At 47.6% G+C, this 25058-nt stretch overlaps 1 protein-coding gene across 16 annotated transcripts in view; it reads right to left on the reverse strand.

Moving 5' to 3' along the window:
* Positions 1 to 22817, reverse strand: part of CHLSN (cholesin) — a 148328-nt gene extending 125511 nt beyond the window's left edge. For 4 of the 16 annotated variants that reach the window (XM_072836689.1, XM_072836680.1, XM_072836690.1 and 1 more), the window contains exons 1-2: positions 22694 to 22817; positions 12323 to 12452 (exon numbers count right to left, since the gene is read on the reverse strand). In XM_072836689.1, the coding sequence (XP_072692790.1) occupies positions 12323 to 12451 (129 nt within the window). In that variant the 5' untranslated portion in view covers position 12452; positions 22694 to 22817. Of the gene's footprint in view, positions 1 to 12322; positions 12453 to 21787; positions 22285 to 22693 lie in introns of those variants that run through there. The other 12 variants (XM_072836685.1, XM_072836683.1, XM_072836682.1 and 9 more) reach the window with 8 other exon arrangements.
* Between the last annotated feature and the right edge of the window lie 2241 nt (positions 22818 to 25058).

Raw genomic sequence — 25058 nt, forward strand, 5'->3', positions numbered from 1 at the left:
GCAGGGCAGCTGTGTGGTGACAGTAGTTGTGCCCCCTGACTGGGGTGGTGGCCATAGCAACCTACACCTGTGATAGAGCTGCACATGCAAGCACACCCAGAAGCACACACATATCCATACATGTAGGACTGTACACACGGGCACACATGCGAGCACACACACATGCCAGCATAAGTGCGAGCACACGTGAATATATGCATAAGTATACACATGGAGGGGTTTTCCTGGGTGGCTCAGCAGTTTGGCACCTGCCTTTGGCCCAGGGTGTAATCCTGGAGTCCCGGGATTGAATCCCACGTCAAGCTCCCGGCATGGAGCCTGCTTCTCCCTCTGCCTATGTCTCTGCCTTTCTCTCTAGGTCTATCATAAATAAATAAATAAATAAATAAATAAATAAATAAATAAATAAATAAATAAATAAATCTATCTTTAAAAAAAAAAAAGTATACACATGGACACAGACATCACCACACATGAGTGTGTACACATGTGAACACACATGCAAATACACACACAAATATATAAGTGCATGAACACACACAAAACTAGTGAAATCGGAATGAGCTCTGTGGGTTGCACCAATGTCTATTTCCTGGTTTTGAGACTGTGGTTTGTGATCAGTGGGGGAAACTGGGCACATTGACCTCCCTATAATTTTTTTTTGTAACTTACTATGTATCTATAATTATATCAAAAATAAACTCTCCTGGGTTCCCTGCCCAGTGTGGAGTCTACTTAGAAAAAATAAAAAATAAAAAAATAAACTCTCTTTCAGAAAACATCAAAGTGAGCACTCCAAAGACACAGTTCTAAGCAGCCTCTCTAGACGAGCTCACTCTGGGCACCTGGCAGCAACAGCTCCAGCAGGAACAATGGCTCCCTCAGGCAGGCCCAGTCCTGAGCCCACCGTTCAGAAGACAGATACTCTGCAGTGGCTGGGAAAAGGCCTGTTTCTATCACACCAAGAAGAGCCCGTGGTATTATCAGAGGTTGCTGAGAGATCACTATACTCCATGGGGACACAAAGTGGGTAGGACAGGGGCTGGAGCACTAGAGGGGGACTTACATGTCACCCGCTTCCATCCTCCTCCCCACGGGAATCCTTCCAGCATGACCCCTACAAACCCACCCTACCCTGTCTTGGCAGGAGCATGCCTAGGGACAGGTGAACTTGCTACCTCTTATTTGATGGCTCTGACTTTCAAATGTACCCGCGTCTGACAGCGAGAGCAAGAGAGCACTTGCACAAGTGGTGCAGAGCCCACTAAGTCACTAGAAAGCTCCTCAATGACTTAAAAGCAGCCTCGGGGACTCACTGCACAACTACTTCCATCACCCCAAGGTCACTTCCTTCAAACAGTCCTTAGGAAACCAGGACCCCCAACCACCCCCACATGGCAGCTGAGCAGCAGACAGCCCAGATGCCCCCTAGCACAGCAGCACCACCAAGCCTTTAAAATCCTGAGATGACGTTCCCTCTGGGACTTCATCTGTGGATCTGTATTCACTTCTCCTGGCAAGCTGCAGCCAGGAACTCAGTCAGTGGCCTCCCTGTGGGACAGAGGAGCCAGGGACCAGGGGACTCGGGAGGCTAGAGGGCCACACCCTTGCACCCTGGACCATCGGGGACTGTGTCCGGAAGAGAATGCAGGTGTCCAAGCTCATGAATAAGTGGCACATTAGCATCGATCTCTTGGTGGTTCCACTTCCTGTCTGTATAGATACTAATTTTATATTTCAAACCGAATGTTCTCTTGCTGCGTCGTACTCTTTTTCTAATTAGCCATCTGTGTGGAGGTGCCCATGGTACCCTTTCTCCTTGCAGCAATGACACAGGGCCCTCATCAGCCCTAGTTCAAACCCAGAGGCCTGCCAACCCTCCTAGGGACCTAGATAAGGGCCATCTCTTGCCCAAAGTGCAATCCCTGGGCTTCCTTTCCTACTGTCAGGGCCCAGGAACTTTCGGCTGAAAGATCTACATACAGCCTGAGCCACCAGACCTCCGTCAAGCAGTCCTGCTTCAGAGCAGGGAACAAATCCAGGTTGGGAGAAGCTGTGTGGGCCAAGGGCCAGCAGAGGCCAGCAGGGGCCAGCTACACTGTTCAGACCAGGGGAATGCAAACTCTGGGCCAAGGCCCCTGTGCCCGCCTATTTTGGTAAATAAACTTTATTTGGACGTGGCTGTGTCGTTTGTTTACATACTGTGTGTGCCTGCTTCTGCTCCACACGTGCAGCCTGAGCAGTGACAGGGACCACACGGCCCACAGAGCCTGAGACATCTCCTAGCTGGCCCCTGACAGAAGAAATCTGCCATGGCTTTGATTGAGATCAAGGCACTGCGGCGGGGGTGGTGGTGGTGGGGTGTGTGTGTGTGTGTGTGTGACCAAAAACACTGGCCAGAGTACAAAAGCCAACCATTTTCTTAAAGTATCACAGAACTGACAAAAGAGTAGGCAATCTCCAGGCTCAAACTGGTGGTACCCAGAAGCTAGAATCCAGAGACATCACAAGACATGGGGGCCATCCTGTCAATGCGCAGGTGCCAGAAGTCCAAACTTTGGCTCTGATGCCCTCTCAGGGTGAGGGGATACACCCAAAGGCCAGGGCCCCCAAGGTGGAGAGCCTAGCGGCAGCGCCACCCCAAATCTCCTCAGCCTTTTGACAATTCAGTAAGCACCTTTCTGCTGAAGTTAGATTTAGAAAGACATGTCTGATTTTGTAATAAATCTCTACTATTTTTTAGGGGGAGAGGGCATTTCGAGGGTGGGGATAGAGAGATTATCTTTAATCATGGATGGATGTTAAATTTTACTGAATGCTTTTGCAAGCATGTATTGAGATGAAAAATGGCTGCAGACACAGGCCCTTTCCGTCCTTCTGGAAATATCCAACCTAAGGTCCGGCCTGCATCCGGCTTCTCTTCTCATCAGGTTTTCTCACTTTTTGTGCAATTTTTCCACCTCAACAGTGACTGATGTGACTGTAAACCCAGAGGTTAAGCAACATGGTAAATTAACCATGGCTCGGTCTAAAACAAGTACAATTTTACATACCTTCTGTGTTTTGCTACAAGTTGTATGTGAGAAAAGCCAGTGCAGGTTACTAAAAACAGGAGGCTGTTCCAAAGCCCTCTAAACTCTACCCCAACCCCCATAAAAAAAAAAAAAAAAAAAAAAAATCACCTTGCCTAATTCACCTTCCTTTATAAAACAGATTATCAGATTATTAGAATTGGTTGAAAAATATATACAATAGTAAGCAGTCCAATAATCTCTCATATATGAAAACATAGAAGTTAATTCAACATAAAATGAAACTTGTAACTGTAGCAGCATGAAAAATAATTTTTAATATATGCTTGCTGGACAAGTTAAATGTCCTAACTTGATCCCAATGAGCTACCACTAGGTTTGATTGATTACAGAAAAGTTAGGTGAAGGGTTAACATGGAGAATGTAAGAAAGTAAGGAGTGAAAGAAAATTAAAGGGTTGGGGGATCCCTGGGTGGCGCAGCGGTTTGGCGCCTGCCTTTGGCCCAGGGCGTGATCCTGGAGACCCGGGATCGAATCCCACGTTGGGCTCCCGGTGCATGGAGCCTGCTTCTCCCTCTGCCTGTGTCTCTGCCTCTCTCTCTCTCACTGTGTGCCTATCATAAATAAATTAAAAAAAAAAAAAATTAAAGGGTTGGTCAAGCCAGAAAGCTCAATTTCCAAAAGGAACATGGAGCAGAAAGAATCCGCCTGGAAGGAGAGGAGAAGGGCACACTGTAGGGCTAAGCAGAGATAGCGGGAAGACCAGAGTGAGCAGACGGGCCTGCAGGGTGTCCAGTGCGGTAGCAACAGGACCAGAGATCCTCGTGCATGAGCCTCCATCATCGAGTTGTATTTTGACATCATGTGACATGGAAGACAGACCAATGGAGTCTGCCCCATGGTTATTATGGGAACCCCATCCAGGTCACTCACTCCTGGACAGACACTAAGATCTCCTCAGAGAAAAGAATGAAACTTACATGAAGGACATAAAAACTATTCCCAATAAACCACAAAAGACTTTTCATGAAACCTGAAAGCTGATTCCAAAACTCACACGAATAAGATATGAGACAAAGGCAAAGAACACTGTCCCCAAAACAATAAGGAAGTCCTTACTCTACTCAATATTAAAATATGTTTTTAAAAACTAAAGAATTACACAGTCTGGCAAGAAGCAAGTTAATATATAACGATGTGACAAGTTAATGAGCTATTATATAACAAAATTTAGAGAAAAATATGTTCATAATTGTGGAAGAGAGAAGATGGCCTTAATCTTAAGGGGGAAAAATAATACCAGACAGATCTGACATCTGCCAGCACACGCAGAGAGCATCACTAAAGTCAAATTGGGAGAAAATATATGTAATACACACACAAAGAAACATTTCTTGGGGTGGGGTACCTAGGTGGCTCAGTTGGTGAAGTTTCTGCCTTTGGCTCAGTTCATGATCCCAGGGTCCTGGGATCAAGCCCACAAGGTGGGGGTGGGTCCTTGCTCAGCAGGGAGTCTGCTTCTCCCTCTCCCTCTGCACCCCTCTCTGCCCCTGCACTCTTTCTTGAATAAATAAAAATCTAAAAAAAAAAAAAAAAGATGTGATGAAGAAATTCATGGAGAAAGACAAATCCTTAATGAATGACTGGAAATCATCTCAGTCTCTCTAGTGATTAGGAAAATACAAATTAAAACAGGCCTTACTGGAATGGAGCCCTGTGTTGGACTTTGTGCTCAGCACGGAGTCGGCTTGAGGATTCTCTCTCTCTCTCTCCCCTCTGCCCCCCCCCCTTTTTTAAAGATTTTATTTATTTAATCATGAGAGATATACACACAGAGAAGCAGAGATACAAGCAGAGGGAGAAGCAGGCTCCATGCAGGGAGCCCGACGTGGGACTCGATCCACGGTCTCCAGGATCAGGCCCTGGGCTGAAGGCGGCGCCAAACCGCTGAGCCACCCGGGCTGCTCTCTGCCTCCCCTCTAAACAAACAAACAAACAAACAAACAAACAAGTCCAACTCTGCACCCACCAAATCACCAGACACAGAAGCAGCAGGGCCCCTAGACACCACACATCATGTGTTCACCTACCAACCCTTCCACCTGCCACTCTGTTTCCAGGTTGCTTTCTTGAACCCAAGAAAAGCAGTCACGCACACAAACGCAATGGACATGCTGGTGCTTGGGAGGCATTTCCACCAGTAAACAAAGAAGGTAAATGATTCTTACCAGGGAGGCCATGAGGACGCCACACTTTCCAGGAAATGCTAAGTAGGAGTTACAACCGACAAGGAAGACCCACAGGCAGACTTGGAAGTACCTCCAGGACACAGTGAGCCAAAGAACATGTTAACAGGAAGTGCAAACCAAAAAGAAAATCTGATAAAATTAGATTTTATCAAAATCCATAATTTCTGCTCTTCAAAAGCCACTGTTGACACAATGAGAAGGAAAGCTACAGACTAGGGGGAAATATGCTTGCAAAACAGAAATCAGATAAAAGACATGTATCCAAAATACATAACCAACTCTCAAAACTCAACTACAGAAAATAACCCAATGAAAATGGGGAAGGGAGCCACGCAAACACTTCATAAAGATTAACTCACAGTAGCCAGAAGGCATGTAAGATGCTCACACCACCAGTGATCAGGGAAATGGTAGTGAAAACCACAAGTAATTATGATTTAAATATAAACAGTTTACTTCGTGTCAATTATACCTCAATAAAGCTGTTTCTAAAAACCACACAACATGGGCAGCCTGGGTGGCTCAGTGGTTTAGCGCGACCTTCAGCCCAGGGCGTGACCCTGGAGACCCGGGATCGAGTCCCATGTCCGGCTCCCTGCATGGAGCCTGCTTCTCCCTCTGCCTGTGTTTCTGCCTCTCTCTGTGTGTCTCTCATGAATAAATAAGTAAAAAAAAATTGTTAAAAAAAAAAACATACAATCACGCACACAGATCAAATAAATACATACATACATACTACACACACAATAAGATACAACTACATTCCCTAGAGTAGCCAAAATTAAAAATACTGGCAATACCAAGTGTTGACAATACATGGAGCACCTGGAACCCTCATGCATTGCTGATGGGAACACATGGTGGTGTAGCCACTTAGCAAGATAGCTTAGCAGCTTCTTAAAAAAGTAAACACACTTACCATATGGCCCATCCAAGTCCTGAGAATTTACCCAAGAGAAATGAAAACAGAAAGCTTTGCGCACAAATATTCATAGCATGCTCACTATAGCCCCCAACTGGAAACCCAAATGTCCACAAACTGGCGAATGGAGAAACAACAGTGGAGTATCACTCAGCCACAAAAAGGAAAGAACTCAGGATGCAGCAGAGCCAGCTTACTGAGACAGGACAAGGGGAACTTAGCATCCCTCCAACTTGCCATGGGCCTCAGGGAAATCATAGAACTTCTCTGGGTCTCCCTTTTCTCTCAGCCCCTTAGCCCTGAAATCGGTGGGTTTGTAATTCCAGTTGGTTGACAACTTAGCATTCAGTAGTCACAAAGTAGAACACAAAACAACAGTGAAGGGGAATTTCTGCTAAAAAAAAAAAAAAAAAAAAAAAAAAACTCAGGCTCCCAGGGACCTGCCTATAAAGATTAGCATCCTCTCATCCCTACTAGTTTAACAACAAAAAATCTACTGCCAGACCAGTAATATTTCTTAAAGCAAAATACCATTAGAATGAAGTATTTTGGCTCTGAGTAAATTTTCAAGGCCATAAAGTTCACAACATCATTTGATAATTTTATAAAGTGCTTATTGGCTTGATGCCCATGTAATTCCTATCCCATTTTCAAGATTACAAAAGAAGGAAAAAAGATGGTCCATATGGAGTAGCTGTGCTTCCTTCCAGAGAGAAGCAACACTGTGACCGGTCAGAGTGTGGCAGTGCAGAGTTTGAGCCACCTCCATCCCCAAGGTCACTGGCCACACTCCTATATGAAAATGCAAGGGGCACATGAGGCTGCATTGGGAGTCAGCCAGCTTATGCACAGCACATCACATTCTGAAAGGACAGTGGCTATTATTGTCAACATGCCCTGCAGACTTCAAGAATGTACTGTCATTCCCAACACGGGACAGTCTGCTCAACAAATCCGAGGTCTTTCTCCCAAGCACATCACCAACATTTATAGTGTGAGAACAGATGCCAAAAAGGAGCTGGTATATCCCTTATATGGTGCTGGGCATAGCTACCAATGCACATGGCGGAGCACCCCACTGACGGGCAACTCTCCGCCCAGTTACACTAGGGGCTGGGCCAGGCAACAGGCAACACTGCAGGTCCCAATCTTCCTCGTGTGCTCCAAGAGGTAACCAGATGCAGGAAACCCAGGTGTGAGTCTTTTCTCTACCCCAGCTGGCCGGGTGACTGAGCAAGTATCAGCCTCTCTGGTCGACTCACGTGTGAAGCCAGGACAACAGCCACACCCAGGCCCGTGGCATCCCAGGGCTGCTGAGTCCCATCAGAACTTTAGTGAATGGAACGATACTCTACAAACATGGGTTCTCACCTGTGAGATGGAGAAAAGAGGCCCCTGCTCACTGCCAGCCACCCCTCCTATCTCCAGACAGCCAAGGCTTGTCCCGGCAATATTCCCTCCCACAGGCTTGCCAAGGCATGCAGTGGCTGACTGGCCCTGAGGGGACAGCCACATGATGCCATCCCCCTGTCGTGTGGCTCAGTGCCTGGGACAGAAACCAAATCATGGAGTATCCTCAGGGCGGGGGTGACCCGTACGAGCAACATCTCCAGCCCTTTCCTTTGACGACTAATAATGGGGTTGCAGCCTCTCTGTACATACATACCTGCTGCCTGAAGATTTAATCCTTGCAACCCTCCCATTGAAAGGGGTCCAGCAACTTGCAGGTATGACTGTCCGGCCCCTAAGCCCAGGCTCACAGGAGGGTTTCCAGATGCCAGGAGATGAGTGGAGACTCTTTGGTCCAAGGCATCATCCTTGGAAGAGAACAGGCCTGTGGACCCCATCCCTACCTCCTGGGTCCCCTGTCCAGCATGGCAGTGGGAGAAAGTATGGCACAGGCAGTACGTCCTTAGTAAGGCCCGTGGCCATCCAGCAAGAACCAGTTACCAAGGCACCAAGGAACGCATCAGGAGGGCTCTGGCCCACCCTGGGAACATCACAAACACTGTCTCCAAGACCCAGACCTATAAGAGCCTGGCCAGGTTAACGGGCTAGCGAGCCGTGCAAACAATGCAGTGAACAGGAAGGAACACGAGGTTCAGAGTGCCCAGGGCTACATAAATGGCTTTCTAGTTCCAGAGTGCATGAAAGCCAGAGATGAGCCTGCTGGGTGTGCCGAGGCCCCACCCCCATCCCCCCCCAGTGGGACGTCTGGCTCTGAGGAGGCTGCCCCAGGGGCCAGAGAGGGCCAGCACTGGAGAAGTTTCAGCCCTCCTGGCATAGGCTCAGGGCACTGGTGCTGTGGGAAGTGGCCACACAGGGTCCCACAGGCCTATGCAGACGGACAGTCCCGGGAGGATGACACAGTGGTCCAAGTGGGGACAGAGGCTTCTCTGTGCTTCATGTGGATTCCGGAGGTTTATCCTGCAGCCAAGGCAGTGCGGGGACAACACAGTACTTTTCCACGAGCTCCCAGGGTAATAGGATGTACTCTCCAGGCCTGGTCCACTCGTCTTCCTTTAAATTAGGTGCAGTGTTTAATGTTCTCCCTTTTATTTTTTTTTATTTTTATTTTTTTAATGTTCTCCCTTTTAAAACTGCCTGACAGGGATCCCTGGGTGGCTCAGCAGTTAAGAGTCTACCTTCAGCCCAGGACGTGATCCTGGAGACCCGGGATCAGGTCCCACATTGGGCTCCCTGCATGGAGCCTGCTTCTCCCTCTGCCTGTGTCTCTGCCTCTCTCTCTCTCTCTCTCTCTCTCTCTCTCTCTGTCTCTCATGAATAAATAGATAAAATATTTTAAAAAAATAAAATAAAATAAAACTGCCTGACATCACTTTTTCATAATTTCCCACGAGAACCAGAGTGAAGAAACACTGTTATTAGCACAGCTGAAGGTGCGTCCTCCCCGAAGAGTCTCCACTTCTCTGGGTGACCGGCACCAGCAATATAAGAAGGGGTCGTCAGGACCCACGTCCACAAGCACAGCACCTCACTCAGACACCCACCTGAAAGTCCTCCCTGGGCCTGAAAACACGCTGGGCTTCAGCTCCTTGGGGCAAAGGAGAAGCACCAGCTGCCTGTAGGCAGAGAGGTTGCGACCCCTTCTGGCTAGTCTCAGAACCGCACCGACTCTCCGCAGCGGCTGCCAGCAGCCACCCAAGCCTCCACACCCCGGGGAGCAGAAAACTGAGTCCAAGCGCACAGGCTTCTACCAGGAGACTCCTCCATTATGTTGCATACCAAACTAAAATCCAGTCATTAAAAGAGAAACCAGAAGCTCCTGTTTTGTTTTTCAAATTTACTGCAATCAGTATGTACTTTAATAACAAAAAACAGTCTCATACTTTTAAAAAACAACCTGAACTTAGGAAGAGTATCGGCTGTGATCTTAAATTCTAACTTGTGCTGACATCCACTATAAACCCACACTGTTCTGTGGGTCCTGCCTCGTGACCAGCAGCTAGCAACCAGATACTATCAAGAAAGGAAAGCTGGAAGTTTTATGACAAAACTTAAAATCACCAAGGTGATAGTATGGAGTTTATTTTATTTTTAAACACTTATTTGAGAGAGAGCAAGTGTGTGCTAGGAGGGGGGAGGCGGGGGGAGGGATTGCAGAGGGGAGGGAGAGGGAGAATCTCAAGTAGACTCTGCACTCTGTGCAGTCTGACAGGGAGTTGATCCTATCACCCTGAGATCATGACCTGAACCAAAACCAAGAATCAGATGCTCAACTACTTGAGCCACCCAGGAGCCCAATAGGGGTTTATTTTTAAAAAACTGGAGGAGTAGGGATCCCTGGGTGGCACAGCGGTTTAGCGCCTGCCTTTGGCCCAGGGCGTGATCCTGGAGACCCGGGATCGAGTCCCATGTCGGGCTCCCGGTGCACGGAGCCTGCTTCTCCCTCTGCCTATGTCTCTGCCTCTCTCTCTCTCTGACTATCATAAATAAAAAAAATTTAAAAAAAACTGGAGGAGTATAAAAGCAGCAGTCAAGTATCCTAGAAACAGCCCAAGACAATCATGTGTAATCAAAGAAGGAACCAGGGGCAGACTGAACCACCAAATGGGAGCTTGAGGAGCTCTGAATGCCAGCTTGCACATGCGATCGTGAAAGCAGGAAGAAGAGACACAATCAGGGCTCAGGTGGTGGAGCAGAGAGTAACAAGAATTGGCCCAGGGGACACAGGTCTGCCAAGAGCCTGCATTCAGGACATGATGTAGGCACCAGTGAAACTAGTCAGGCATCCTCATACTGATGCCATGCAAACCACGAGACTTCCACACACAGGAGTGGAGTGGCCTTGTGATCAAATGAGCCGCCAGACCTGGTGGCTTCTCTGTCAAAGAGCACACAGGGAAGTGGTAGCTGGGACCAGTCGGGGTCCTGAAAGCCAGCCAGACTCCCTGCCCACCCCAAACCCCCTGCAATCTGTGGCAGCAGCTGAGAGATGGCCCCCAGGCTCAGCTGAGTAACTTCTCTCTGCACACACCTGCACTCACTGTGCCACCCCATGGCTTCTTGACTGCTATGGCCACTGGGAGATGAATCAGCTCACACCACCTATCAAAAGCACAGCAATGCCTAAGTGGATGCAGTCCTCAAGTGATCTGGACCAAAAGTCATCAAACAGGGCACATATACCCTGAAGGACACTGAGACTCACCCAGGCATGCACATGGGTGGTCTCAGGAGTGCTTTCCCGGGGCTCTAATGCCATGTGCACTCATCCTGAAACTGCTCTGAGAAAAGGTCAGAATGGCCTGCAGCCTGGGAGTTGGCTGATGTCAGGTGGGCCCTTTTGGCTTCCTCCCACTTCAGCACAGTCCTTTACCCATTTTGTGACAGGAAAAAGCCACCTGTGAGGGCACCTGGGTTGAGCATCGGACTCTCGATTTCGGCTCAGGTGGTGACTGCAGGGTCGTGAACTCCACTCAGAGTCTGCTTGGCTTCTCTTTCCCTCTCCCTCTGCCCATCACCTGCTCATGCACACAACCACACACTTTCTCTCTAAAATAAATAAACTAAAATAAACCTTAAAAAAAAAAGCCACCTGTCATCCTGAATCTTACTAGGGAACACTGCTAAGGGCATAAATGCCTCAGGAGCACTAAACAAAGACACAGCTTGAAATACTGGTGTCGCAGAAGTCAACCTCAGTAACTAGCCAGCAATACATCCTTGACCCAGTCAGGTGGTTTCTAATTCTTTCTTCAAAAGAACTGAAGGACTAGTTGTCACCTAATGGCAGACCTTTAAAAATAAATTTTGATAAAATGTGTCCCAAATCATATTCACTGTTTCCAAGTTTGAGGAATTAAGAATGCCACGATGACCAAACTTCCATCCTCATTCACTTATGTTCAGGGCTTATAGGCAGGCATGGGAAACAGGAAGAAAAGCCACACTCGGCCTCGTCCCATCCAAGCAACAGTGACACTTGCCCACAGATGCGTGTGCAAGAAAAGCCCACCATGTCATTATACGATGTACACTTGACCAAATTTTACTTCATGCGCAATAATTTGTCAGAATTCATAGTATCTTACACCACTTGGATCAACTGCATGCTAGGAATTGTAAAGACAGCTCAATAAAAAAAAAAAGGTAATACTTAGAATATGGTGGTAACAAAAAACAAATTTTAAATGCATATACATATTTTTCTGGCAGACTTACGTCAAGCTAGACATGAACATTTTTATGTTAAGATCTGAATTCTTAAATACAGATTCTCAGGCCACACTGCACATCACCCAGGGTGAGGCACCTCTCCTTGTGCACCATGCTGGCTTAGCCCTCAGAGCACCAAACGGCCAGCACCACCCAGCCACTGCCACTGGGTCCAGCTTGTCCTTCAAATGCCCTTTGCAGCACAGCACCCCAAATAGCAGTCTGGAGATCTGGTGGCTGAAGAAAGGCGGTCATGATGTTTGAACCTAAAATTTACTGATTCTCTTATTGTCTTACGGCGGCTCCCAGAAGGCACTGAGTATGTCCACGTGTAACTTGGTCCATCCTCTGCTCCCAGACAGACACCAGCAATACAATGCCCAACTCTCTCCCTCCTAGCTAGGAAACAATGGAGACCATGGGACTCCATGTGCACCTACCTCAGGGTGCACTTCTTTGGTGCCCAGTGTGACTTCAGGCACCATCAGGATCTCTTTTGCTGATGCCTTCTTCAATTTTTTGTTCTTTTTCTCTGTCATTTCGGTAACTTTTCTCTTCTGTTTTGCCATCCTGCAACAGAGAAGGTAAATTGCTCAATACGTGGGAAATAAAAGGTCTCAGGCCACAAAACATTTTTTATAAACAAAGGAGGATGAGCACTCTTCCATTATAAAGCAAGTACAAAGGTACTTCCAAAAATATAATACAAGTTAAAAGAAAGTCAAATCCCCCAGGTATACTTCCCCACCAGCTGGGGAAGCTGCATCATCTCAGGCCACAGGTGACCATCACACACCCTGTCGCTGGGGCATTCGGTCACCAACGGGTGGAGGGGACCACGATGTTTCTGAAATGGCCTCCTCAGATTGTAGAAGAAGTACCAACTGGGGCTTGGTATGGGATGACACACAGTCTGAGAAGTGTCTGGTTACATACTTTCTCAAGCATAGTAGCATCTAGAACTCCATGTAAAAGATTAAAAAAAAAAAAAACGTGAATTCTAAAACTGATTTCCTTTGTGGGATTGTGCCATGGGAGAACCAAGAAATGGCTGAAGTATCAGAACCTGGAAGCATGTCAGAAAGGTCATAGTGGAGAGCCCTCCACTGAGGGGTACTGGCTGCTGCTGGGACCTCTGAGAGGATTCCTCTGAAGGAGAAAGTCTAAGGGAGGATGTTGAGAGTAAGGGGACATCTGAGGAAGACATCTAAGGGAGGACTTCTGAGGGAGGACATCAAGATGTCTGTGGGAAAGACATCTGAAAGAGGTCTGAGAGACCTCTGAGGGAGGGCAGCTGAGGCAACATCTGAAGGAGGAAAGGCAGACTTTCCGGGGCCGGGGGGGGGGGGGGGGGCACAAACAAATCTGAAGAAAGGACATCAGAGGGAAGACATCTGAGGGGGAACATCTGAAGGAGGGACATTTGAAGGGGGGGACACATCTGAAGGGGGGATGTCTGAGAGGACATCTAAAAGGAGGGACATCTGGGGACACATCTGAAGGAGTAACATCTAAGGAAGGACCTCTAAGAGAAGGCATCCGAAGCAGGAATTCTGAGGGAGGACATCTGAAGGAGGGACATCAGAGAATGAGGAAGACATCTGAGGGAGGATGTCTGTGGGAAAGATACTACTTCTGATGGAAGTAGTCTGAGAGGGGATCTCTGAGGAAGGACCTCTGAGGGAGGGCATCTGAGAAAGGAATTCTGAGGGAGGGACATCTGTAGAGGGGACATCAGAGGAAGGAAGGTCTGAAGGGGGATCGTCTAAGGGGGAACATGTGCAGAAGAACATCTGAGGGGAGACCTCCGAGTGGGGAACCAGGCTGATTCTTAGAGGGAGACGTGGGAACTGAACCAGCTCCTGCTGCTGCAGTGAAGGCCACTGTTGGGTGGCACTGACCACAACAGCAGCAGGAGCAAGAAGTGCCACCATCTACTCCCCCATCCCACCTCACCTCCACCCACCCCTGCTCCAGTCTCCTCTGTCTGCCCTCTTTGTGTAGAGCCAAAAAGGAGCTGGAAACAGAAAAGCACTTTGCAAAGGCCCACAACCTATGATGTGAGCACCACGATGCAGAGTATAAAAGGTGCTTTTGGAACTGAGATAATAATTTAATAACAAGCACCTGTAAACATATACATACTGCTTTTTATACACGTGGTTTTTAGTAGGAACAACCCAATCGCACATCAACAAAGGATTAAATAAATAAATCAGAATAAATCAACAAAATGGAAACTGACTCAAATGAGATAATATTACAGATACAGAATGGAAAATATAGAATACTATGTGTAGTATTACACAATTTCACTTTTAAGAATATTGAAAATAATAGTAATAGAGAAAGTATATAAGATAAATATACAAACATATATACACAGACTTATGTACACACATATATAAAACGTCTGAAGGATATATACAAAACTTTTACCTTTATTTATATCCAGGGGTGGGGTTACAAGGGACTTTTTTTTTTAATTTTATTTTTACAAGGGACTTTCTATTTACTTACAGCTCAGTTTCATTTGTTTTCAAGGTTTTATACTTGAAAAAAAAAAAAAAACGAAGATTATTTTTTAACACCAGTCCTTTACAAGGCCCACTAATAACAGCTTTTATTCTAACAAATTATGAAAATGTATTTTGTTTTATTTATCCTAAATTCACTCCCAGTGGCTTCATCCTCCATTTTCTAGATTTTATAGATTTTACATATATATGTAAATTATACATTTATCTATTGCATACTTGTGTCCGTATTTTTTTAAACTTAAAAGATTTATTTATTTATTCATTTATTTATTTAATCATGAAAGAGACGGGCAGCCCCTGTGGCGCAGCGGTTTAGCGCCGCCTGCAGCCCAGGGCATGATCCTGGAGACCCTGGATCGAGTCCCACATCAGGCTCTCTGTATGAAGCCTGCTTCTCCTTCTGCCTGTGTCTCTGCCTCTCTCTCTCTGTCTCTATGAATAAATAAATAAATAAATAAATAAATAAATAAATAAATAAATAAAATCTTAAAAAAAAAAACAAATAATCATGAAAGAGAGAGAGAGAGAGAGGCAGAGACATAGGCAGAGGGAAAAGCAGGCTCCCCATAGGATCCAGGGATCATGACCTGAGTGGAAGGCTCAACCATTGAGCCACTCAGGTACCACATTTTTTTTTTTAATTTAATATTTAGTAGACATGCTGTTCAAGGCTGTATATATAGATAAAGGGACAGAAACCCAATGTCTTTTTCTCTTGACACCAGAATTCATTTTGGATTCTATCAACAGATGTTCAAGAAATATAACTCACTCATTCAACAAATATTTTTCAAGACCCAGTTCTGTGCCAGGCACTATGCTAGACCCTATGAACACAGAGCAAACAGCACAGCAAATAAGAGCCTTGATTTCATGAAGCTTCCCTTCTAGTGGGAAAGACACTCCTATTTATTTAAGTAAACGAGAAAACACTTTCACGTGGGGATAAATGGGGTCAAGAAAATAAAATAGGGCAGCCCCGGTGGCACAGCGGTTTAGCGCCGCCTGCAGCCTGGGGTGTGATCCTAGAGCCCCGGGATTGAGTCCCACATCGGGCTCCCTGCATGGAGCCTGCTTCTCCCTCTGTCTGTGTCTCTGCCTCTCTCTCTCTCTCTCTCTCTGAATAAATAAAAAATAAAATAAAATAAAATAAAATAAAATAAAATAAAATAAAATAAAATATAAAATAAATAAATAAATAAATAAATAGATAAATAAATAAATAAATAAATAAATAAATAAATAAATAAATAAATAAATGGAAGAAAGTGAGCACAGGTGACAGACAGGCAGGGAGCCATGCACAGTGGCAGGAGGACTCTGTGAAGCCACTGGGGACCAAGCAGACAGCACAGGCAGAGCTAGGGGAAGTGCAGGCAGTGCAGCAGTTACAGCAGGCGCAAAGAGGGGCAGGGTGGGCAGGTGCAGGAAGAAGGCCGCTGAAGGTAAGCAAAAGTTGGGTGTGTCCTGAGCACGTCCTGTCACTGTGAACAGATGTACTGAAATGTACATTTCCCCCAAAGCAAAACTGTTTCCACAGGGACAGAAGGGGAAAATGACATCAAGGTATCAGCTGGTGGAATGAAGTACACATACAGGGTCACCCAGCAATCCCACCACAGGCTCACTCTGCTCCTGTGTCATCACTTGCTGGTCACTGTGTCACTGCCTGCAGAATGCTAAGCAGGTGCTAGGAATTGCTAGGCTGGAGCAGGCATTCCAAAAGACCTATCCACATACAGCTGACATGCTTGGGGTGGGGGTCGGGGGGACACAAATACAGGATACATCAGAAGATGGCAAGTGCTACCCAAAGCCAAGCAGAAGCGGGAAAGCATTATGGGAAGGGCAACAATAAATGTAAAGGGCCTAGAAGCAATGCAGACATAGAGAGCCCAGATTTGGGTTCTAAATGCCAATCTCTATAAAATAAAAGGAGGTGGGAGGGGCATGGTGCAGAGCTCATTAAGACTCTAGTCTGGAGCAAGTGAAGTGTAAGGTGAACCTAAGCTGTGCTGAACATCCAGGAAAAGTCAAATGATCACAGGGCCATGTCAAGAGGACCAACATCAGCATGAAGGACTCTCTCTGCCCCATCTGGGGCTGTAATGTATTACAGCACACTGAGATAGTATTACTGTTGTGGAATCAGAAAAATTGCAAGTTCCACAGTCTTTAATTAAGCCTTATTTTAAAAAAAGCATTTAAAGCCAGAGGCTACAAATTTCAATTAGCAACGTAATAAGAAATCTTCAAAGAACAAGAGACTGTTGACACAGGGGCTTTGAAAAGACAAAGGACTCTATCAGCCAATTACCTTCTTGGAGAAATAAGGAAAGTTTAGCAAATAATTACATACCAGTTACCATAAAAGTTAAGTTAAATCTTTATTCATTCTGTAAGTTATCACTAAAAAGTTTAATCACTAAGTCTATTTGCTAAAAAGGGAGAAAGACTTTTCCATATTATGAAAAGGTTTCTTTTAATAGTTCTAAGAGATGGTGTCTCATGACTTTGAGACAATCAATGTTTGTGATAGAAAATGACATTTCCTTACATTTATGGCCAGTGATTTTCAAAAAGGGTGCCAAGACAATTTAATGGGAAAGAACAGCTTTTTAACAAAAGGTGCTACTACACCTGGACTTCCACATGCAAAAGAATGAACCAAGAGCCCTACCTCACACCAAACACAAAAATTAACTCAAAATGGATCAAAAACCTAAACGTAAATCTTTAAGACCCTCAATTAGGCAAGAGTTTCTTAGACATGACACTAAAAACATATGCAACAAAAAAGATAAATTGCAGACTCCTCAAAATTAGAAATTTTTGCACTGCAAATAATGCCAGCAAGAAGGTGCAAAGTGTCCACTATGTATGAAGAGTTCTTACAACTCAACAAAAGAGACAATCTCTGGACAAAAAGATCTGAATAGAGATTACCCCAAAGATGACACACAAATGGCCAATAAGGGCATGAAAAGGTGTTCAACCTCATTCATCATTAGGGAATGTGTATCGAACGACACACCACTTCATAGTCACTAGGTTGGCTATAATCCAAAAGATAATCATAAATACTGATGATATGGAAAACCTGGAATCCTTCTTCACTGCTGGTGGGATATGAAATGGTGTAGCCACTTTGTACAACAGCCTGGTGGATCCTCAAAAAGTTAAATGTGTTGCCATATGACCCAACAACTCCACTCAAGAAAATGAACACATCCACATAAAAGTTCAAACACTAATGTTCATAGCATAAGTCATAACATCCAAAAGGTGAAAACAACCTAAATGTCCACCAACTGATGACCATTTCACAAAGTACGGTATGCCCATGAACATCATTTGGCAAAAAAAAAAAAAAAAAAAGGAGTGTAACACTGACAGGATAAATCTTGAAAACATTCTGGTATGTGAGAGAGGTCAGTCACGGGATACTACAGATTGTATAATTTCATTTGTATGAAATTTCCAGAGTGAGTAATTACAGAGAAGGAACGTAGCTTGGTGTTTGCTCAGGGCTGGCACAGAGGGCAGGGGCCAAGAGTGACTGAATAGGTACAGGGTTTCTTATGGGAGAGGGAAAATGTTCTGAAATTAGGATGTAGTGATGTTCACATAACTATGTAAATACACTGAAACATGCAGAGAAAGAAAAAAGAAGCCTTCTAATCTCTCTCAAACTCTTTGTTATAAATTTAACAATATGATGCCCCTGTATCGGTTTTACTTCTTTCTCTTTTTTTCCCTTAGCGGTGACGCTATTTCAGAGTAGCTATGGGGTGGTGTGAGCATGTCTATGCATCTGGCACACCCAGAGCCAACAAATGTTCCTCAGTATCCTCAGAAGAATGCCAAGGAAACAAAGGGAGGAATATACCTGCTAAGGAGGGTGCTGAAGAAAGCAGCCTTGGGGGAGCCTCTCGGCCTTCCCCTGCGGGCCAGGGGCAGTTAAGTGGGCCTGGCACCATTACCTCAGAAGGAACAAGACCCCTCCGTTCTGTGTTTTTTTTTTTTTTTTTCCTCCCTAGCCTTTCTGTAAAACATCTAGTCCCTCATAAAGCTATGCCAGCATATGTTCTCCCCATATTTGGTGGCCAGGAGGAAGGTCATGGGGAGGGGGCTGGGGTGTTAGGAAAGCTAATCAGAACAACGGTGACAGTGAAAATTGACTTACCCAGAGCTTACAATGTGCCAGGCCCTGTTCTAGATGCTGTATACATGTGAACTCTGTTCCTCCCATGGCCGGTGAGGGTGGCACACAGGTGAGGAAACCAGGGCCGACTAACAGGGGATGCCTAGAACTGATAAAGCCGAGTCACACACTATGCTCTGGAAGTCTCCAAGTGATCCCAGTTCGAAAAGCTGAAAAGCTGAAGAATGACAATGCTTGCCTCTGAGGAGTGGGCCAGGGGCAGCTGATGGCCACTGGCTGTTCTCTTTTGTCTCTTGCTACCGCTGGAGGGGTTTAGCTCTATGTGTACATTACTTAGCTAATTTGATAGGTTAAAAATGCCATTTTTTTTTACATAAATGATTTTTAAAATTTTATTATTCAGGGTTAGCCAAAGAATGATGAAAAGGCCATTATCATGCCTGCTGACAGGAGAATAAATTGGCACAATCTTTCTAAAAGGAAATTTTATAACACTTATCAAGTGCTTTGGCCTGTAATTCCACTTCCAGGAGCTTATCCTGTTGAAATAATCATGGACAGAGATTCATATGAATGTGCTACAGAGATTCATATGAATCTCTGTCCATGATTATTCATCAGGATAAGCTCCTGGAAGTGGAATTATATAAGGATGTACAATGGATGACAATGCTTCTTCAATTAAAAAGTTGAACCCCGTAACTGTCCAACAGTAGCTGAATGGGAAAATGAACGACTCACTGGTGCACAGGAGCACGCCTGCCTTGAGAGCACACAAAACGTTCAGTCAGGAGTAAGAGCTCAGAGTACAATATAAAGGGAAAAGATGGGGTGTAAACTTAGGTATGTGCAATATGATCCTCAATTTGTAAGAAAAAATGTATACAAATATGCACGAAGAAAAAACTAGAAGAGGCTGTGGACTGTGGGCCACCGGGGTCGGTGAAGGATCTCAAGATGGCTGGGCGAAAACTTGTTCTAAAAACCATTGACTGGGTAGCTTTTGGGGAGATCATACCCCGAAACCAGAAGGCCATTGCCAACTCCCTGAAATCCTGGAATGAGATGCTTACCTCCAGGTTGGCTACTCTTCCTGAGAAACCACCTGCTATCGACTGGGCTTACTACAAGGCCAATGTGGCAAAGACTGGCTTGGTAGATGACTTTGAGAAGAAGTTTAATGCCCTGAAGGTTCCTGTGCCAGAGGATAAATACATTGTCCAGATGGATGCTAAAGAAAAAGAAGGTGTGAAAAGCTGTGCTGAGTTTTTGTCCCTCTCAAAGGCCAGGATTGAAGAATATGAAAAAGAACTGGAGAAGATGAAGAACATAATTCCATTTGATCAGATGACCATTGAGGACCTGAATGAAGTCTTCCCAGAAACCAAATTAGACAAGAAGTATCCCTATTGGCCTCACAAGCCAACTGAAAATTTATAAACTTGAGTTGAGGAGAAAGCCCTGGCTCTCATATTATAAACATTGGACGTTAAAAATAATGATACGGAAAAAAAAAAAAAAGAAAGAAAAAGAAAAAACTAGAAGAAAATACATTACAATATTAACATTTTAGGGAGTTAGAATTACAAGCATGGTTCCCCCTCCTTCTACTTTTCTGTAATTTCTACAACAAAAGCAGAAACACAACACTTGAAGATACCAGCTCAAAAGTGTTCAGTGGAACAAACAAACACTTCCACCACCAGAAAGCCAAGGACCCACGTCAGACACAGAGACCAGCTAACTACTGTATAGGTGAGGCTACGGTCACTAATCAGGACAAGTCAGCACCAACAGGCTGAGGCTGAGGCTGAGGCTGCCGGGTCTCCAGGGCTGAAAAGAAACCCCATACGATCATAAAAAAATAAATAAATAAATCATCCTAAAAGAAAATAGTCTTAAATCTGAACTTCCTACCTGTAGCCAGCTCCCAATGCCCCCTCTCACTCAGCGCATGATACCTCTGACGTGTCCTGTCAGGCTGCAGAGAAGGGCACCTCCCAACTCATTGGGCCAAGAGCCCCTGGAGGAGAGTATGCGCCCTCACAATACACAACCCTTGAGGAAATCAGTGCACAGAGGTCAGGAGCCGAATCCCAGCTCCTGCATCAAAACTGGGACTGACTTTGCTCCTGTTCATTCTGATCCAAGACTGGTGTGTGTTCTGACTTGCCCACTCAAAAATGGCCTCTAGGTTTTGCTCTCTTGGTACCTTGCCCTCCTTTCCTCCTCCCTCCAAAGGCCAAACTTGAAGTCTGGTTATTACTGCAAAAGCTGCAAAAATCTCATTCACCATACCCACCTCCCATCTTTCCAGCTCACCCCAACCCCCAGCACCCTGGGGTCCAATAATCCTTCAGCCTCACTGGCAGTCCCACCACATTTCCCCACCCCAGCCACTCGCCTGGACCAGCCTCTCCTCTCTCAAACCTCCAAGGTCTTCCCCTTGTCTCACAGGACCTGAATTCCTGATCCTAAAGGAAATCAAAGCAACCACAAGGAATTTCCACAAGCTCTCACATCTACCCCTTACCCTTCTCTCCTGCCACGTTCCGACCAAGGCCAAACCCTCCTCTAGGGTGCTGTCCCCTTCCCCAGGGGACACCCTGCCTGCACAGGGACAGCACTGAGTAATCCCCCTTGCACACAGTTCCAGCCTCTCTTCTACTCAATCAACTACAATTTCCCACGTTGTAGAAGCTCTCTTGATCTCAGACTTCACCTACCTCCCTGCACTGGCTGTAACCCTTTCCTCCTGTCCCCTCCTGCCTCTGCCGCTCCAGCACAACTGTTGTCAGGATCACCAAGGGCGCCACCCTAAGGACAACAGCTCCGCCTGACCACACTCTAGCCAGGCTCTTCTCTCTCTGCTGGTCCTCAATCTGGACCCACCAAGACCTGAACAAAACATCAGTATAGTTTCTAACACCTCAAGGCCCCATCCCTACAATTACCCCGGCCCCCTGAAAAAGTGCCTGCCTAAGAAGTCAAAGCTGCCAAAGAATCCAGCCAACACCAGAAGCTGGGGCCCACGCAGGCAGCCCTGGGGAAGGCGACAGCCGGTCAGCAAACCTAGATGGGGTCCATGGACTGACCCCCTGAACCCGTGTTGTCCTGAGCCTACCGGGTGTCACCCCTCCTTCCCGTCCCTACTCCCTCAGTCACTGAGGACAAGCCCAAGGTGAGCTCAGCTCCCCCACCTCTTATCCCTACAGCGGGTCATCACTGGTCACCAGCCACTGCAGACAGGAAATCCCACCGCAGGTTCTCCGGGCGGCACGTCCTGCCGCAGCTGCAGCACCTGCCGGCCCACGCTGGCTTCTCTCTCCGCGCGATTTCTTACCTTGGCTCCGAGACGGACTCCAGAGACGGCTTTCCGTGCTCCCTGGTGGCCTCCCGACACTCCGTGCGCTGTGCGCGCCTGGTCCTTTGGCGAAGGGAGCCCACCTGGCCGCGTGTAGGGCCGCTCTGGGCGCTGGCCCCGAGGTGCGCTGGTCCGCGGCCTCGTCGCCCCCAGCACAAGGCCTGCTCAGGACCCTCGGGCCGCGTGTCCTCCCGTCGGCGGCCCTCGCCTCCGCGTCTCTCAGGAGCCCCCGGGCCACGCTGCAGGGCTCGGCGGTGCCGGACGCCCTCCCCAGGCTTCCCGGTTCGCTCGCTCGCTCGCTCGCTCGGGGACAAGCCCGCGACCTGAGGCAGGCCTGCGGGCGCACGTGGCTCCCCCTCCCCTCCCCTCCCCTCCCCCACCCCGCCGGCCCGAGTCGCTGCACCCGCGTCGCCGCGCCCTGCTCCCTCACTGTCCCGCAGGCGCCCGCCGCCCCTTCAGCACGCGAGCGCCCGGGCCGCCGACGTTCTCCGGGGCCCGGGGCCCGGGGCCCGGGGCCCGGGGCCCGGGGCGGGCGGACGCGCGGGACCCCACCGAACGCCTGAGTCAACGACGGAGTGTGGTGACGAGAATGCCGGGCTCGGCGGGAACAGCCCGGGGCAGCGGGCGCCTCGGGCCCCGCGGGGCCGCCCTCGACCGTCCCGCTCCCTCACCCACGTGGGAGCCGCCCCGCGCCCCCGACCCCGACCGCGACCCGACCCCGACCCCCGAGTCCTCCGCCTACCTGCGCTCGGCCGCCAACGCGGGCTTCCGGCAGGCGCCCCGCCCTGGTGACACGGGCCCGCCCCCCAGCGGCGTCGCCCCGCCCCTCCCCGGCCGAGGCCCACCTCCGTCTGCCTGCCGGCCAATGGCGTGCGGCGGCCGCGAGGGGGCAGGTCCGGGCACCGACGCGGACTGCTAGCGTCATCCCTGGGCGCCGCGGGTTGCCGGGAGCCGCGGGTTGCCTAGCAACCCCCACGTGCGAGCTGCCGGGACTGTAAGACTGTGCGCAGTGTTTGCACGCCGCACAGGCGGAGCCTCGGGAATGCGGTCGTCTGCCTAGGGGTCGCCCGGGCGGCCCCACGTGGCTGGCAGGTGCACGAGTGGGGTGACTGTCGCTGCCTCGGAGCAACTGGGGGTCTGGCGACCGGAGCGCCGCACCGGGAGCAGGTGCAGGTCCGCAGCGCCTCCCCTGCTTCTAGGTGCGAGGGTAGCCCCCGCGTACGCAGGCGCAGCTCCGGTCACTCCCCGCGCTCCCGTTGGTGCAGATGCGGGTGCCGCTCGGGTCCCTTCCCGTCCTCACCCGGGTGCGGCTCCGCTGCGGTCACTCCCCGCGCTCCCAGCGCGCACTGGTTTGAGCATGTCCAGCCTTGCTGACCTCGGGAGAAACTGTCCTGCTTTCAAACTGCCCCGAGGCCTCGTGGCCCCACGGAGAAGACTTCATCCTATAAGCTTAAATAGCACATAATGCCATGTAAAAATATATAAATGTATAATACATTGTTTAGTTTTGCCTTTTAAGAAAAGAGCTCTGGCAGCCCGGGTGGCGCAGCGGTTTGGCGCCGCCTTCAGCCCAGGGCGTGATCCTGGAGACCCGGGATCGAGTCCCACATCGGGCTCCCTGCATGGAGCCTGCTTCTCCCTCTGCCTGTGTCTCTGCCTCTCTCTCTCTCTCTCTCTCTCTCTCTCTCTCTCTGTATGTGTCTGTCATGAATAAGTAAAATCTTAAAAAAAAAAAAAAAAGCTCTGATAACGGAGGGATGGGTCATTCAAGTCAGCCTCCCATTAAGAATAGCAAAAAAAAAAAAAAAAAAAAAAAAGCTAGCCAAAATATAATCGTTTAAAAATAACTGTTATGGGGAGCCTGGATGGCTCAGGTCGGGATCTGGAAGTCCCAGGATTGAACCTCAGGTCCTACTCCCTGCTCAGCCAGCAGTCTGCTTCTCCCTCCCCCTCTGCCCCTCCTCCCAGCATGTGCTCTCTCTCTCTCTCCCTCTCTCTCTCTCAAATAAAAATAAAATCCTTTTTTTAAATACAATCTTTTTTTAAAAATTCTGTTATAGGGGTGCCTGGTTGGCTCAGTCAAGTGGAGCATATGACTCCTTCTTTTATTTTATTTATTTATGGTAGTCACACACAAGCAGGCTCCATGCACCAGGAGCCCGACGTGGGACTCGATCCTGGGTGTCCAGGATCGCACCCTGGGCCAAAGGCAGGCGCTAAACCACTGCACCACCCAGAGATCCCTGGAGCATGTGACTCTTGATCTCGGAGTCATGAATTTGAGCCCCACATTGGATGTAGAGATTACTTAAAAATAAATAAAAACTTTTAATACTAATTCTGTTTAATGCCATCAGAGTGCTAATTTTACAGTGAAATATTCTTACAGGTTAAAAGGAAAGTCAGAGTAGTACACATGATATTTAGCAATATTTTCCACTCCGGGGTCAGTCGGTTCTGGAAGAGGTAGCAGGAAGGCTAAGAACCTGAACAGAGATTGACAGCTTAGCAGGAAGGCTAAGAACCTGAACAGAGATTGACAGCTTGGTGGGCTAGGGCTGCTAAGGGGGAGGCTTCTTAGAAAATGTCCCATCTCTGAGCTGAGATCCTGAACAGCTACACGGAGTGAATATGAACCAGAGTAGATCGGCTTCGCAGGGACTTCATAAAATCCGTATTAAATTCATCTCAATTTCTGAAACTGCAAGTGATTCAGGGTTTATTGTTCATCTCAATTTCTGAAACTGCAAGTGATTCAGGGTTTATTGTTGGTGCTGCTAGCCTGCTCAAAAAGGGTAAACTCTTCCTAGAAGAATAATATCCTGTGGGCCAAACTATAAATGCTCACATATTATGTCCAGCACTCAATAGGAAACAGCTATGTGCACAAGGAGACAACACAACGTGATAGAAAACCAAGAAAAAGATAGCACTTTCACTGTACAATGGATTGCTGGCACACTCACCCAATGTTGTAACATCATGGATCTGAAAATGTCTAGTTTCTGATGAACAGCTCCAGTCACCTGCTAGCACAATATCCATGGCCATGTGTTCAATTTCTAAGGCCGGGTAGCACGTCAGGAGCTTCTTAGCATGGTATGTAA

This window comes from Canis lupus, chromosome 8, assembly GCF_048164855.1.
Source record: "Canis lupus baileyi chromosome 8, mCanLup2.hap1, whole genome shotgun sequence".
NCBI lineage: Eukaryota > Metazoa > Chordata > Mammalia > Carnivora > Canidae > Canis > Canis lupus.